The sequence below is a fragment of the Pezoporus flaviventris genome, unplaced genomic scaffold (genome assembly GCF_033815535.1).
Source record: "Pezoporus flaviventris isolate CSIRO_AGI_PZ_B2104156 unplaced genomic scaffold, CSIRO_AGI_Pfla_v1 ptg000078l, whole genome shotgun sequence".
In the NCBI taxonomy this organism is placed as follows: domain Eukaryota; kingdom Metazoa; phylum Chordata; class Aves; order Psittaciformes; family Psittacidae; genus Pezoporus; species Pezoporus flaviventris.
In genome coordinates, this window is record NW_026892626.1 from 16,961,301 (window position 1) to 16,972,456 (window position 11,156).

The 11,156-nt window shown below is 61.3% G+C and overlaps 1 protein-coding gene across 1 annotated transcript; it reads right to left on the reverse strand.

Moving 5' to 3' along the window:
* Window positions 1-922: 922 nt before the first annotated feature.
* Window positions 923-10,762, reverse strand: FLII (FLII actin remodeling protein). The gene is made up of 30 exons (XM_061473630.1): window positions 10,617-10,762; window positions 9,641-9,751; window positions 8,804-8,875; window positions 8,553-8,633; window positions 7,810-7,895; window positions 7,529-7,690; window positions 7,336-7,439; window positions 7,082-7,257; window positions 6,841-6,998; window positions 6,679-6,763; window positions 6,169-6,316; window positions 5,940-6,073; window positions 5,643-5,855; window positions 5,373-5,552; window positions 5,218-5,300; window positions 5,063-5,137; window positions 4,778-4,861; window positions 4,537-4,708; window positions 4,349-4,453; window positions 3,944-4,135; window positions 3,659-3,847; window positions 3,428-3,567; window positions 3,097-3,322; window positions 2,850-3,004; window positions 2,676-2,736; window positions 2,460-2,588; window positions 2,251-2,357; window positions 1,939-2,044; window positions 1,555-1,620; window positions 923-1,437 (listed from the first exon to the last, which is right to left on the reverse strand). The coding sequence occupies exons 1-30, from the start codon at window positions 10,677-10,679 to the stop codon at window positions 1,303-1,305; spliced, it is 3,798 nt and encodes a 1,265-aa protein (XP_061329614.1). The 5' UTR covers window positions 10,680-10,762; the 3' UTR covers window positions 923-1,302.
* Between the last annotated feature and the right edge of the window lie 394 nt (window positions 10,763-11,156).

Below are 11,156 nucleotides of genomic sequence, written 5' to 3' on the forward strand. Positions count from 1 at the left end.
GTCCCCTCCGGGCTCCGTGGTGCACAGGACTCTTCCCCAGGGCGGGGTGGGGGGGGAGATCCCGTTCCTTTTTGTACACGCTCCATGGCTCCAGAGCCCCCTTCCCGGGGGGATGCTGCTGCTTCCCCGGCTTCACGGGGAGGGCTGGGGCTTGTGGACACCCCCCTCATCCCCTGGTTTTGGTCCATTGGGAAAGTGGGGGGCCGGGAGCCCCCGGGCAGGGCCCTCCCATCCCCTGGTCTGTGTTTACATGCCCGGCTCCCTGCAGTTTACAGCCCCATCCTCAGCCTGCAGCAGGCTCCATGGGACACCCCGTTCCCAGGGGCTCCCAGTGTGGACCCCATTGCTCCAAGGTGGGCACTGGAAGGCTTAAGCAGCCTGGGGTGCTGGGGGGGGGGGTCACAGGTGGCCTTTTTCTCTTAGTGGCTTCTCCAAGGGCTATTCTCCAGGTTGGGCTCGGTGCCTGCTGCTCCTTTGACACTAATTCCTGCCACGGGTGGGGTTGGGATGGGACGGCGATGCGGGAACACACCGGCTCCTGGTCCATGCTGGTGCTGGGAGGGGGGGGATACGGATGGAATACGGGGGTACCCCAACCCCTTCCTGCCCCAACCCAGGGGTCTCACTGTGCCAAATCCCCCCCTGGGCTGCCCAGCCCGGCCTCATCCTCACAGGGGGCTGCGGTGATGCTGGCTCTGGTCCATAGCGCCCGTCCCTATGTGGCTCCAGGGCTCAGCCTGGTACTTCCCCTCTCCTTTAGGGGATGTGGGGGCATTTTGGACCCCCCCCCAAAGGCTCTCTTGCGGTACATGTGTGGCTGGGGGGGGGCCGGGAAGGCTCTGTCGGGGCTGTAGCGTCCTTGGTAGAACCCCCCCCACACCTCATCCTTCTGTTTGTTTTTTTTGGTAAGATGAATTTAGCATTGTTTAGTTATTAAAAATACTGGTTTTTAATATTGAAAAATAAAGCATTTAATATCAACTGCCCAGGCTGCAGGGAGCTGGGGGGGGGGGGGGGGGGGGGGGTGATAGGACCCCCTGAACCACAGGGATCAGTGGGATGAGGACCCCCCTTGGGAGTGAGATGGGCACAGTCATGGGGTGAGAAGTGCAGCATTTATTGATGTGACACCAAAGGGCTGTGCCAGTGCTAAAGCAAAGCATCCTCCCACCCAAACCTGGGTACCACCCTCGGCGCTGATCCGTAACGTAGACCCACACTGCCCCATCCAGCCCTCAGGAAGGGGGCTGAGCTGGGCCCGGTGCTGGGAGAAGGGAGGGGGGAACGGGACAGAAGGGGTCCTTAGGCTGGGGGCTTGCGGAAGACACTCCAGGCATGGAAGCAGCGGGTGAAGGGCCAGGGCTCGTTGCCCTTCCGCACCAGCCGGAGCTTGCGGGGATGCGCGGGGTCCTTGGAGCGCATGTGCTGGATGTAGACCTGGGGCACAGCACAGCCATGGGGGTCTCTCACCCACCTCTGGGGCTGGACCAGAGCCCCGTGGGATGGAGATGCCCAAATGCTCCCCCCCCTGCCCCCAGCATGAGCAAGCCTTACCTGGCACGCCTTGAGGCTCAGCTTGATCTCCACCTGGCTGGTCTGGGTGCCCACCCACATGTAGACCTGTGGGAAAGGAAGCATGGAATGGTTTGGGTTGGAAGGGACCTTAAAGCTCATCCAGCTCCAAGCAGGGACACCTTCCACTGGAGCAGCTTGCTCCAAGCCCCATCCACAGGGAAGAGCTTCTGCCTAAGAGCTCATCTCAGTTTCCCCTCTGGCAGGTTAAAGCCATTCCCCTTGGCCTGTCCCTATAGGCCCTTGTCCCAAGCCCCTCTCCAGGTTTCCTGGAACCCCTTGAGGTACTGGAAGACTGTGACAAGGACATGGAGCCGGGATCAGCCGATGGAGCCATGGACCCAGCCCCGAAGAGCCCCACATCACCTCGCGCCCGTTGTCCAGCAGCATGATGTCGTCGTCAGCCAGGTCATCCTGGCAGAAATCCGAGCACTTCTCTGACACGGAGAAATATCCCTTCTCGTTGGAGCACCTGCGGGGAGAGCCGGATGGGAGAGCATCAAAGGCAGGAGTTCGTAAGGACTCGGCTCAGGCAGAAGGGAGGGATGTGATGGAGCAGCTCTGATTCAGCTGGAGGATGGACAAAGCTGGGAGAGGGGTTTCCTTGTCACAGGAGCCATGCCCTGGCTACTTTGGGAGCACTGAGCCCTTGGCAGCCCCTCCTGCACCGGGACCCACCTGAAGAGCCGGGAGTGCTTCATATATTCAGCATCTTCATCATAAGGCTTCTGGCTCCCGATGCCCACCCAGAAGAAGTTTTCAGGCTCTTCTCCCTCATTGATCACCTGCAAGGACAGACACAGGGTTGAGCATCGCCGTCCCCTGCCCCAGTGGCTGCTGCCACCCAGGTAAAAGCTGGCACCAAGCCCTTTACTCCCACCGCTCACCTGCTTGCTGTAGGAGTCATCAAACATGTGGTTCATGATGTCCTCGGCCAATTTGGCCTCGTCAGGGTCAGCTGCCCTTCCCACCCAGGTATAGACGATGCCCTGGTTGTCTGTGCTCTCAAAGGGCACCTGGGGGAACACAGAGTCAGGGATACCCAAACAGGGAGGAGGGCAAGCAGCCGAGCATCCCTGAGGATGCTCCTCTGTGGGCAATACCTTGAGGATGAAGCAGAACTCCGAATTGAGCAGCCCGGCGTCTGTGTTGATCTGGATGCACCTAGGAAAGGAACCCATGGGGTGCAGTGAGCGAGAGTTGAGGCCGTTGTGCCCATCGGCACCCATGGGTGCTCCATCCCGGAGCAGCGCCCCCCCCTCCCCAGCAAGGCTGACCTGGTGCAGAGGGCCCCGCCGTTGGTGCGGATGTGGTAGAGGCTGGGCTGGGGCGGGCTGGCCCTGTCCTTCCTCTTGCCCCGGTGGATGAGGAACCTCCTCTTGAAGTGCGACAGGAACTTGGGGTTCTCCTGCTGCTGGGTCATGCGCACGACCTGCACAAGGGGCGGGTGTCAGCAGGGACGTGGGCACCCCCAAAACACAGCCCCGAGCCCCAGCTGCACCCCTCTGCCCGTAGCAGCATCACCTCCAGCTTGCCGGGGAAGAGGCTCTCGAACTTCTTCTGCAGGCTGAAGGTGAAGGTGAGCCAGCCCATGTTGGAGGCCTCCCGGCCCTGCCAGAAGTAGACGATGCACTGGAAGTCTTCCTCCGGCTGCCTGTCCTCCTCTTCCTCCTCCCCATCCTCCTCCCCTTTGCCTTCTCCCTTCTTCTTCTTCTTCTCCTCCTCCTCGTACTCCACCGGTACCCAGTACCTGAAGGCAGGAATAGGTGGTGATGTGAGGGATGGGGCAGGCCGGGGGTCTGGGCAGGGAGATGTGGGTCCAGCAGCCCCATAATGGGGACAAGCCGGGTGTCACCTGCAGAGGAAGACGTAGCAGTCGTGGGTATGGAAGTGGCCAAACTCCTCCTCGGGCAGACGAGCGAATTTCTTGCCCTCCAGCACGAAGCCCTCCATTCCATCCAGGTCCTCGTTCCATTCCTCCATCAGCTGCTCTGCCTGCGGCCCCATGGGCTCCATCAGTCCCTCCATCAGCCCAGCACAACGGGGAGGGGGAACGGGACACGCAGGGGATGGTCCCCAGCCCTACCTCGCTCAGGGGCATGGGTGGCTGTCGGGGCAGGAAGAGCGCCGTGAGGTCTGCCTTCATCTGATCCTTCTTCTCAGCATCCTTACGGACCTTCCCAGCGAGACCGCCCTCCTGCAGCACCGACTCAGCGTTGCGGGTGTAATCCACGCGCAGGACATCATCCCAGTTCTTGAACTTGGACTTGAACACCTAAACAGAGGAGGTAACGCACCCACAGCGCCCTTTTGGCACCCAGCACCCTATCCCAGGAGCATCCCCCCCCCCACCCCATCACTGTCGCCCTACCTGGCACTCGGTGCCCTCCAGGTTCCTGGTGACCATGGCGTGCTTGGGCCGGTGCAGCATCCCGCACAGCTCTTGGCTCAGCTTCAGCGCCGCCGCCCGCACCAACCGTGGGGACTTCCTCCCGATCCAGATGAAGACGTCGGACCAGCAGTCCAGGATGTACACGCTCTTGGTGTCCAGCAGGCTCTGGAGCTGAGGGCACCGCAGGGAATAAGGGGGGGGGTGAGGCCTCCATGGGATTCCCTGCCTGGAGAACACCCTGCTTGATCCCACAGACCCAGCCAGGAAGAGCAGAGCATCCCCACGCGGGCGCTGCTGGCTGAACCTGCCCCTCCCGGGGCACTGCTGGAGGCAGATGGGGCATGAAACCAGTCCCACTGGTCAGACTGGGAGAACCCATCCTACCAGGCGCATCTCCGGCATCAGATCAGCCTTCAGCCTCTTCTTGTGCTCCACTGAGAGCTTGTAGTTGATCTGGGGCAGCTCCAGGTAGCCCAGACCCAGGCCAACCTATGGAGAGGGATAGAGACATGGGTGAGGAGTGCTGCAGGGTCCTGGGGACACCAACAGCCCCACGGACAGCAGCTCCTCACCTTGTACAGCTTGGGCTTGTGGGGCTGGAAGTCATCGGGGACACAGGGCCGGATCTCCTCAGGCTGCCCCCCAAGTGCTTCCCAGAAGTCGGGGGTCTCCTGGCCCTGTGTGAGCAGTGTGATCTCCGCCTTGCCCTTCCGCTCGTTCTTGTTGATCTTCTCAGCAAAGAGCCTGTGTGGGGAACGGGTGAGATGGGGATTGGGGGGGCTCCTGCACTCCCAGCCCCATAACCAGCCCTACCTGGCCTTGGTGGTGCTGCTCAGCGTGGCCTGGGCCCCGCGCCACACGAAGAGGTTGAGGCCGTGGTCCAGGAGGAAGACGAACCTGGAGGATGCAGAGATGAGGATAACTGGGAGAGAGTGGGGTCCATCAGCATCCTCCCACCATGGGGGTCCCTGTGGAGCAGGGTTTGGACCCACATCCTTGGAGGAAAGTGCTGAAATGGCCAATTTCCACCCCAGAGCTGCAGCTATGATGCTCTGGGTGTTATCCCAGCACCAAGTCCCTCCACAGGGACCCGCTCACCGAGGGTCCAGCGATGTCCCTTTCAGTGCCACCGGCTCCAGCTTGACGTTCTTCTTCCCATAGACACGGTACAGCCTGGAGGAGAAACAGCCATGGCGGGATGTGGGGCACTGCCTGCCCCACACATCCCCCCCAGCCACTGGCCCCAGTGGTACCTGGTGATGTACTGAGTGTCCTCAACAGTGAAGAACCCGCTGGCCGTGCCCCCCTCAATGTAGGAGATGTCGTTGTCAAAGACCTGGGGACCGGGAAGGGGTGAGGATGGGAGACGCAGCAGTGGGGGCTATGGGGAGCTGGGGGTCAGCCTCACCTGCAGGAACTCATCACTCTCATCCCCCATCTCCTCCCGGATGCTGCGGCACTCGGCCCCCAGGTAGTTGCGGAGGTTGACAGCATGGATGGCAGAACAAGCCTTCTTATCCAGCGTGGCCTCCTGCCCGATCCAGTAGTAGATCTCCCAGTTGAGGGAGCCGTTCTCATCCAGGAAGGTCTGGGGAAGGACAAGGTGTGAGATGGGATGGGGCACCAGACGCGACAGCCAGGCTGCGGACGCGAGGGACCTTTGGTCCTCCCCAGGTACCTTGAGCACGATGTAGCAGTCAGCCTCATAGAACTTCCCATGGAAAGCCTCATCCACCAGCGTGGGCACGAAGTTCTCGATCTGCCACACGCAGAGGCCGGGCAGCTGCCCCACATCCTCACTGAAGAACTCCGAGTAATCCAACTGCGGCTTCTCCAAGCCCTGATCCCAGCGGCGCGTCTTCAGGTCGGGCGCCTTCGCCTCCCCAGCCTCCTGTAGGGGATGGGGACAGGTCACTAAACGGGAGGCAACCGGGTCCCTGATGCTCGGGGTCCCTTTTCCTACCCCAAACCCTACCTCGATCTTCTTGTTCTTCTCCTGGGCCACATCCGACATCCCCTTCAGCACCTGCTTGGCTTGGTCGTCCTGGGCAGAGTCCTTGCGCCGCCGGAGCCGCATCTTGCGCGCCAGCGGGTCCTTGCTGCCGCTCCCTGGGGACGTGGGGACGGGGTGAGAGGCAGACGGGGCACCCATTACACCCATTGCCTTGTGTGTGGGGCACGGCCCCATGGCCCCGCGCACGGACCTGCTGCAGCGGCTGCGACGGTGGCCGGGGAGGCTCCGGCCAAGCGGAGCTGGTTCTGGAGGGAGAAGTCGATGTTGTACCACTCCGAGGTCTGATCCAGCGGCTTCGGGGGCATCACCAGGTTGGGGTTCTCGCGCACGTCCAGGATCTGACAAAGAGGGATGGGATTGCTCACTGCTCTGAAGCATCAGAGCCCGTTCCTTGGGTGACGTGGTCCGGGGTGAGGTGTCCCTGCCCACGGGTTGGAACGGGATGATCTTAGGGTCCTTTCCAGCCCAAACCACTCTATGGGCTCATGGGGACGCTGAGGATGTGGGGACACCCTGGGCTTCAGTGAGGTGAGGGGAGCCCCAAATCCATCACCTGCCTGGGTTGAACCGTGTGTCACACTGCACGGATTGGTCCCAAACACCCCTGTCCTCACCTCATCCCATCCCACCCTACAGATCCCAGGGACACGCTGGGGCTGTGATGGACCCAGCTTGAGGTGGAGGAATGCTGGGCTCTCACCTCCACATCCGTCAGGAAGTGGATGGCCTCCGGCAGCGTCACCAGGCGGTTCTTGTTCAGCACCAGCTTCCTCAGCTTGGAGCACCTATGGGACACAGAGACGATGGGGAGGGACCAAGGTAAAGTGACCCCGTGGCACCACACAGCCCCGGTGTCCCCTACCTGCACAGGCTCTCGGGGATGAGCTCCAGGTTGTTGTTGGCTGCCATGAACTCCTCAAGGTTGACCAGCTTCCCGATGCCCGAGGGGATCCCGTCGAAGTCCAGCTTGTTGGAGTTGAGGTACATCTTCTTCAGCTTGGTCAGCTTACAGATGGCCGACTGGGGAAGGAGGAGATGGTGGGATGAGGGAGAACACAACGGCTCCGGGTGGGCAGGGATGCCACGTGCAGGCAGGGACGTACAGGCAGGGAGGTGAGCTGGTTGCGGGACAGGTTGAGGGTCTCCAGTTGGGTCCATTGGTCGATGCACAGGGATAACTCCATGATCTGGTTGCTGCTGAGGTTGAGGCGCCGGAGGCTCCCCAACGTGTAGAGGCACTCGGGGACACGGCTGAGGTCATTGCAGGACAGGTCCACGTCTGATGGAAGACAACGGGGGTGACTCCATGGACCCACGGAGAAGGAAGGCCCCATGGGGTTGAGTGCCCCATTCCTACCTGCCAGGTTGACCAAGCCCTCGAGGCTGGTGGGCAGGTTGCTCTGTGTGCGCTGCGTGTTCCTAAGGTGGAGGGTCTGCAGGGCTGTCATCGCCGGGAGCTGCCTGCGGACCACGGAACCAAGAGACTTGGAGCAGGGCTTGGAGCAGGCATCCGGCACGGCGGGATCCGGCCTGGAAACACCGGGACGTACCGGAGCTGCGCGTGCAGGAGGGGGTTGTTGTTGAGGATGAGGGTCTGGAGGTGCACCAGGCGTCGCATCTGCGGAGGGAGGCTCTCCAGCTTGTTGTCGCTCAGGTCCAGGTAGAGCAGGTCCGTCAGGTTGATGAAGAGCTGGTTGGGGATGGTCTCGATGCTGGGGGGGGGAGATGAGGGTCTTTAGGGCGGCTTGGGACCTGCATTAGGGTTCCCTTAAAGAGGGGCAGAGAGCAGGACTTGGAGCGATGGATGGAGGTGGCCATGGCCTGGACCTACCTGTTGTGGCCGAGGTTGAGGACCAGCATGTTCTTGGCGTTCTCCAGCTCCCGGGGACACTCTGTGAGCTGGTTGTAGCTCAGGTCCTGGAGCAATGGGAGAGCAAAGGAAGCATCACCCCCTGACCACATCCAGCCACCACCACCTGAGGGGCAAGGGCATCTGCAGGGGCATCTCCTGTCTACACCACACTGGGCCTTGCCCTCTGAGTTGGTGCAGGAGCTGGATGAGCACACGGGGAACCCAGACAGCATCAGGCGTTGCTATGGGGTTATCTACGCCATAGGGTTATGTACACCATAGGGTTATCTATGCCATAGGGTTATGTACGCCATAGGGTTATCTACACCATAGGGTTATCTACGCCATAGGGTTACCTATGCCATAGGGTTACCTACGCCATAGGGTTACCTACGCCATAGGGTTACCTACACCATAGGGTTATCTACGCCATAGGGTTATCCACGCCACAGGTTTACCTATGTCATAGGGTTATCTATGCCTTATGGTTATCTATGCCACAGTGTTATCTATATTGCAGGGTTATCAACACTGGTGGTGAAAGGATACAGGAGCTCTTGTGGGGGATCTAGTTTTGGTGTGGGCACCCAAACTTCAAAGGGAGCCTGATTTACCCCCTGCACTTTTACCCCTCGAGGAGCATGAGGGGCCACTGAGGTGCCAGAATGGGACCCAGGAGTCTGAGGTGGCTCCTTCTTTGGCCAAGGGGACTCTAAACCTACCAGCACCGAGAGATCATCCAGCTGGAAGATGTCATCAGGGACCCCTGAGTTCTTCAGGCTGTTTGCACGAGCCACGATGGCCTTGAAAGGGGAACAACAGGCACCCACTGCAGCCACCAGCCTGCTCCATGGGTGCTGAACCCTCCCGGCATGGCTGGGCACGATCCTTGTGTGCCCCCAGAGCCAGGGGCTGGCCAGGAGGTGCCTGGGGACACGTTGATGCTAGTGGGATGAATGAGGGGGGCACTCACCCGGAGGCAGGGAAGGCCAGAGAGCTCCCCATGGAGCGTGGTGAGGCTGTTGTGGCTCACGGAGAGGTGTTCCTGAAGGAAAGCATCAATGAGCACGGAGAGGAACCAGGTCCCCAACACCAATGCAGGATGCTCCTTGATCCCAGGAACGTTGAGGGGGAACTTGGGATGAGCTTGGCTCTGTCCCACACAAGGCTGCTGGGATGCTCCCAGTCTCAAACTGCTTGGTACCAATGCATGCACAGCTCGTAGGGGCAGACCTGAGACACCCCAGTGCTGCTGCAGGGCTATGGGTGCTGTCACAAACCAGCTCAGCAGCACCCGAAAGGGTGACAAGGACCTCTGGCAGCATTTAAAGGGTTGTGTTTGCCTGACACTGATTTAATGATGCCCATAATGATGCAGGGCACCACCAAAGCAAACCTCAGCCACTGACTCCATCAAGGGCCACCCAAAAAGCAGAGCCAGGCGGCTGCCCGCTATTGCTCTTTATGTCTTCTAGCAAAAGGAGAGCGAAAACAAGCCTCAAAACCTTAATTTCCCCTTTACTAAACCTTCACTCTCCCATTCTATTAAAGGGCAGAGAATCCAAGCATGGGTTTTCTTCTGGTTTCCTAGGAAAACAAGGTGAAACCGAGCCCAAGCCTGTCTCAACCCTACTCCTACCAGCTCCTGCGTCCGATTTCAACCACACACCATTGCTCAGCCCTATTATTAGATACCAGAGCATCCGCGGATGAGCCACGAGGCTGGCAGGCACCAGGCTCCTGGCTCTGCCTCGCAGGGCCCCATCTGGCCCCATGGAGCCCCATTCCCAGCTGGAAAGGTGCCGCTCACCAGCTTCTGGAGGGCAGCGAGCTCCTCAGGCAGGTAGCAGAGCCCCGTGCGGTTCAGCTTCAGCCAGCGCAGGCTCGTCATCGCCTTCACGTGCTCCGGGAAGTATCCGCCCTGCGAGGAAGAGGAGGATGAGGATGGGAATAGCAGCTGTTCCATGGGGTGAGGATCTGGGAAGCTCAGTGGCCCTATGTGGTTGGAGGGTTTGGGGTTGCCCATGTCTATGTGACTGGGAGCTGGAGGGTGGGATTGCACTGTCCTATAGGATTGGGAATGGGGATTGACTAGTCCTATGGGGTTGGGAGCTGGAGGGTGGGATTGCCCAGTCCTGTAGGACTGGGAATGGGGATTGACTGGTCCTATGGGATTGGGAGCTGGGAGGGTGGGATTGTTCAATCCTATGGTATTGGGAATGGGGATTGACTGGTTCTATGGGATTGGGAGCTGGAGGGTGGGATTGCCCAGTTGTATAGGAGTGGGAATGGGGATTGACTGGTCCTATGGGACTGGGAGCTGGAGGGTGGGATTGCGTGGTCCTATAGGATTGGGAATGGGGATTGACTGGTCCTATGGGACTGGGAGCTGGAGGGTGGGATCACTCAGTCCTATGGTATTGGGAAGTATGGGGTGGGATTACACAGTCCTATGGGATTGGCATCTGGGGAGCTGTGATCGCTCAGTCCTATGGGACTGGGAGCTGGGGAACTGGGATCACCTATGGGATTGGGAGCTGAGAGCTCCCAGTCCTATGGGGGGGGGAAGCTGCGGGGTGGGATCACTCAATCCTATGGGATTAAGCACTGGAGAGCTGGGATGGGTTAACCCTATGGGATTGGGAACCGGGGCTCCCCAGGGAGCCAGGCCTGGGGGGGGCTGATCTGAGCCGGCGGGGCCGGGCCTGACAGAGCCCTGCGGTCCCCGTGCTCGCTCGGGGCCTGGGCCGGGGCTGTCCCCGCGATCCCCCCCGGTCCCCCCGCACCTTGAAGTCGTTGCCGCTGAGGTCGACGCCGCGCACGAAGGGCAGGACCCCGGTGGCCGCCATGGCTGCGCTGGCGGCGGAAGGGCGGAGGGACCCCGCGGCGCCCCGCCCCGCCTGACCACGCCCCCTCCTCCTCCGAGCCCCGCCCCGGCGGTGACGTTTGCGAGGGGCTGTGGGCGGAGCCAGGTTCTGCTTCCGAGCGCGATTGGGCGGAGCCGGGGCCGCGCCGCGCTCCTATTGGCTCGGGTGGGAGCGGGGGGCTCTTAGGGCGCGCCGGCACGCGCGGGTCGCGGGAGCCCGGTGAGATCCGGTCCTGCCCTTGGGCCCGTCGGGGCTCCGGGCGGACCCGTCCCTGCCTGCCCGCCCTCGGGGGCCTCCGTCCGGGGGGGCTCCCCTCGCGGTACCGGCTCCCCTCGGCCCCTTCCCAGCGGTGCTGGTTCCCCCCGCCGCGAGGCCGCTGCGCTGGAGCCCGGTGAGGAGCGGGCGGCCCTTCCGCGGTGACCCTTGCTCCTCCGCCGCACCCGGCAGCGGGAGCCTTTG

Coding starts and splice junctions, on each gene's coding strand:
- FLII (XM_061473630.1), bottom strand. CDS start 10,679: ATGGCGGCCACCGGGGTCCTGCCCTTCGTGCGCGGCGTCGACCTCAGC. Junction 7,896..8,552: donor TGGATGATCTCTCGGTGCTG/GTAGGTTTAGAG, acceptor CCATTGCTCCAG/GACCTGAGCTACAACCAGCT. Junction 2,737..2,849: donor GGCGGGGCCCTCTGCACCAG/GTCAGCCTTGCT, acceptor TTCCTTTCCTAG/GTGCATCCAGATCAACACAG.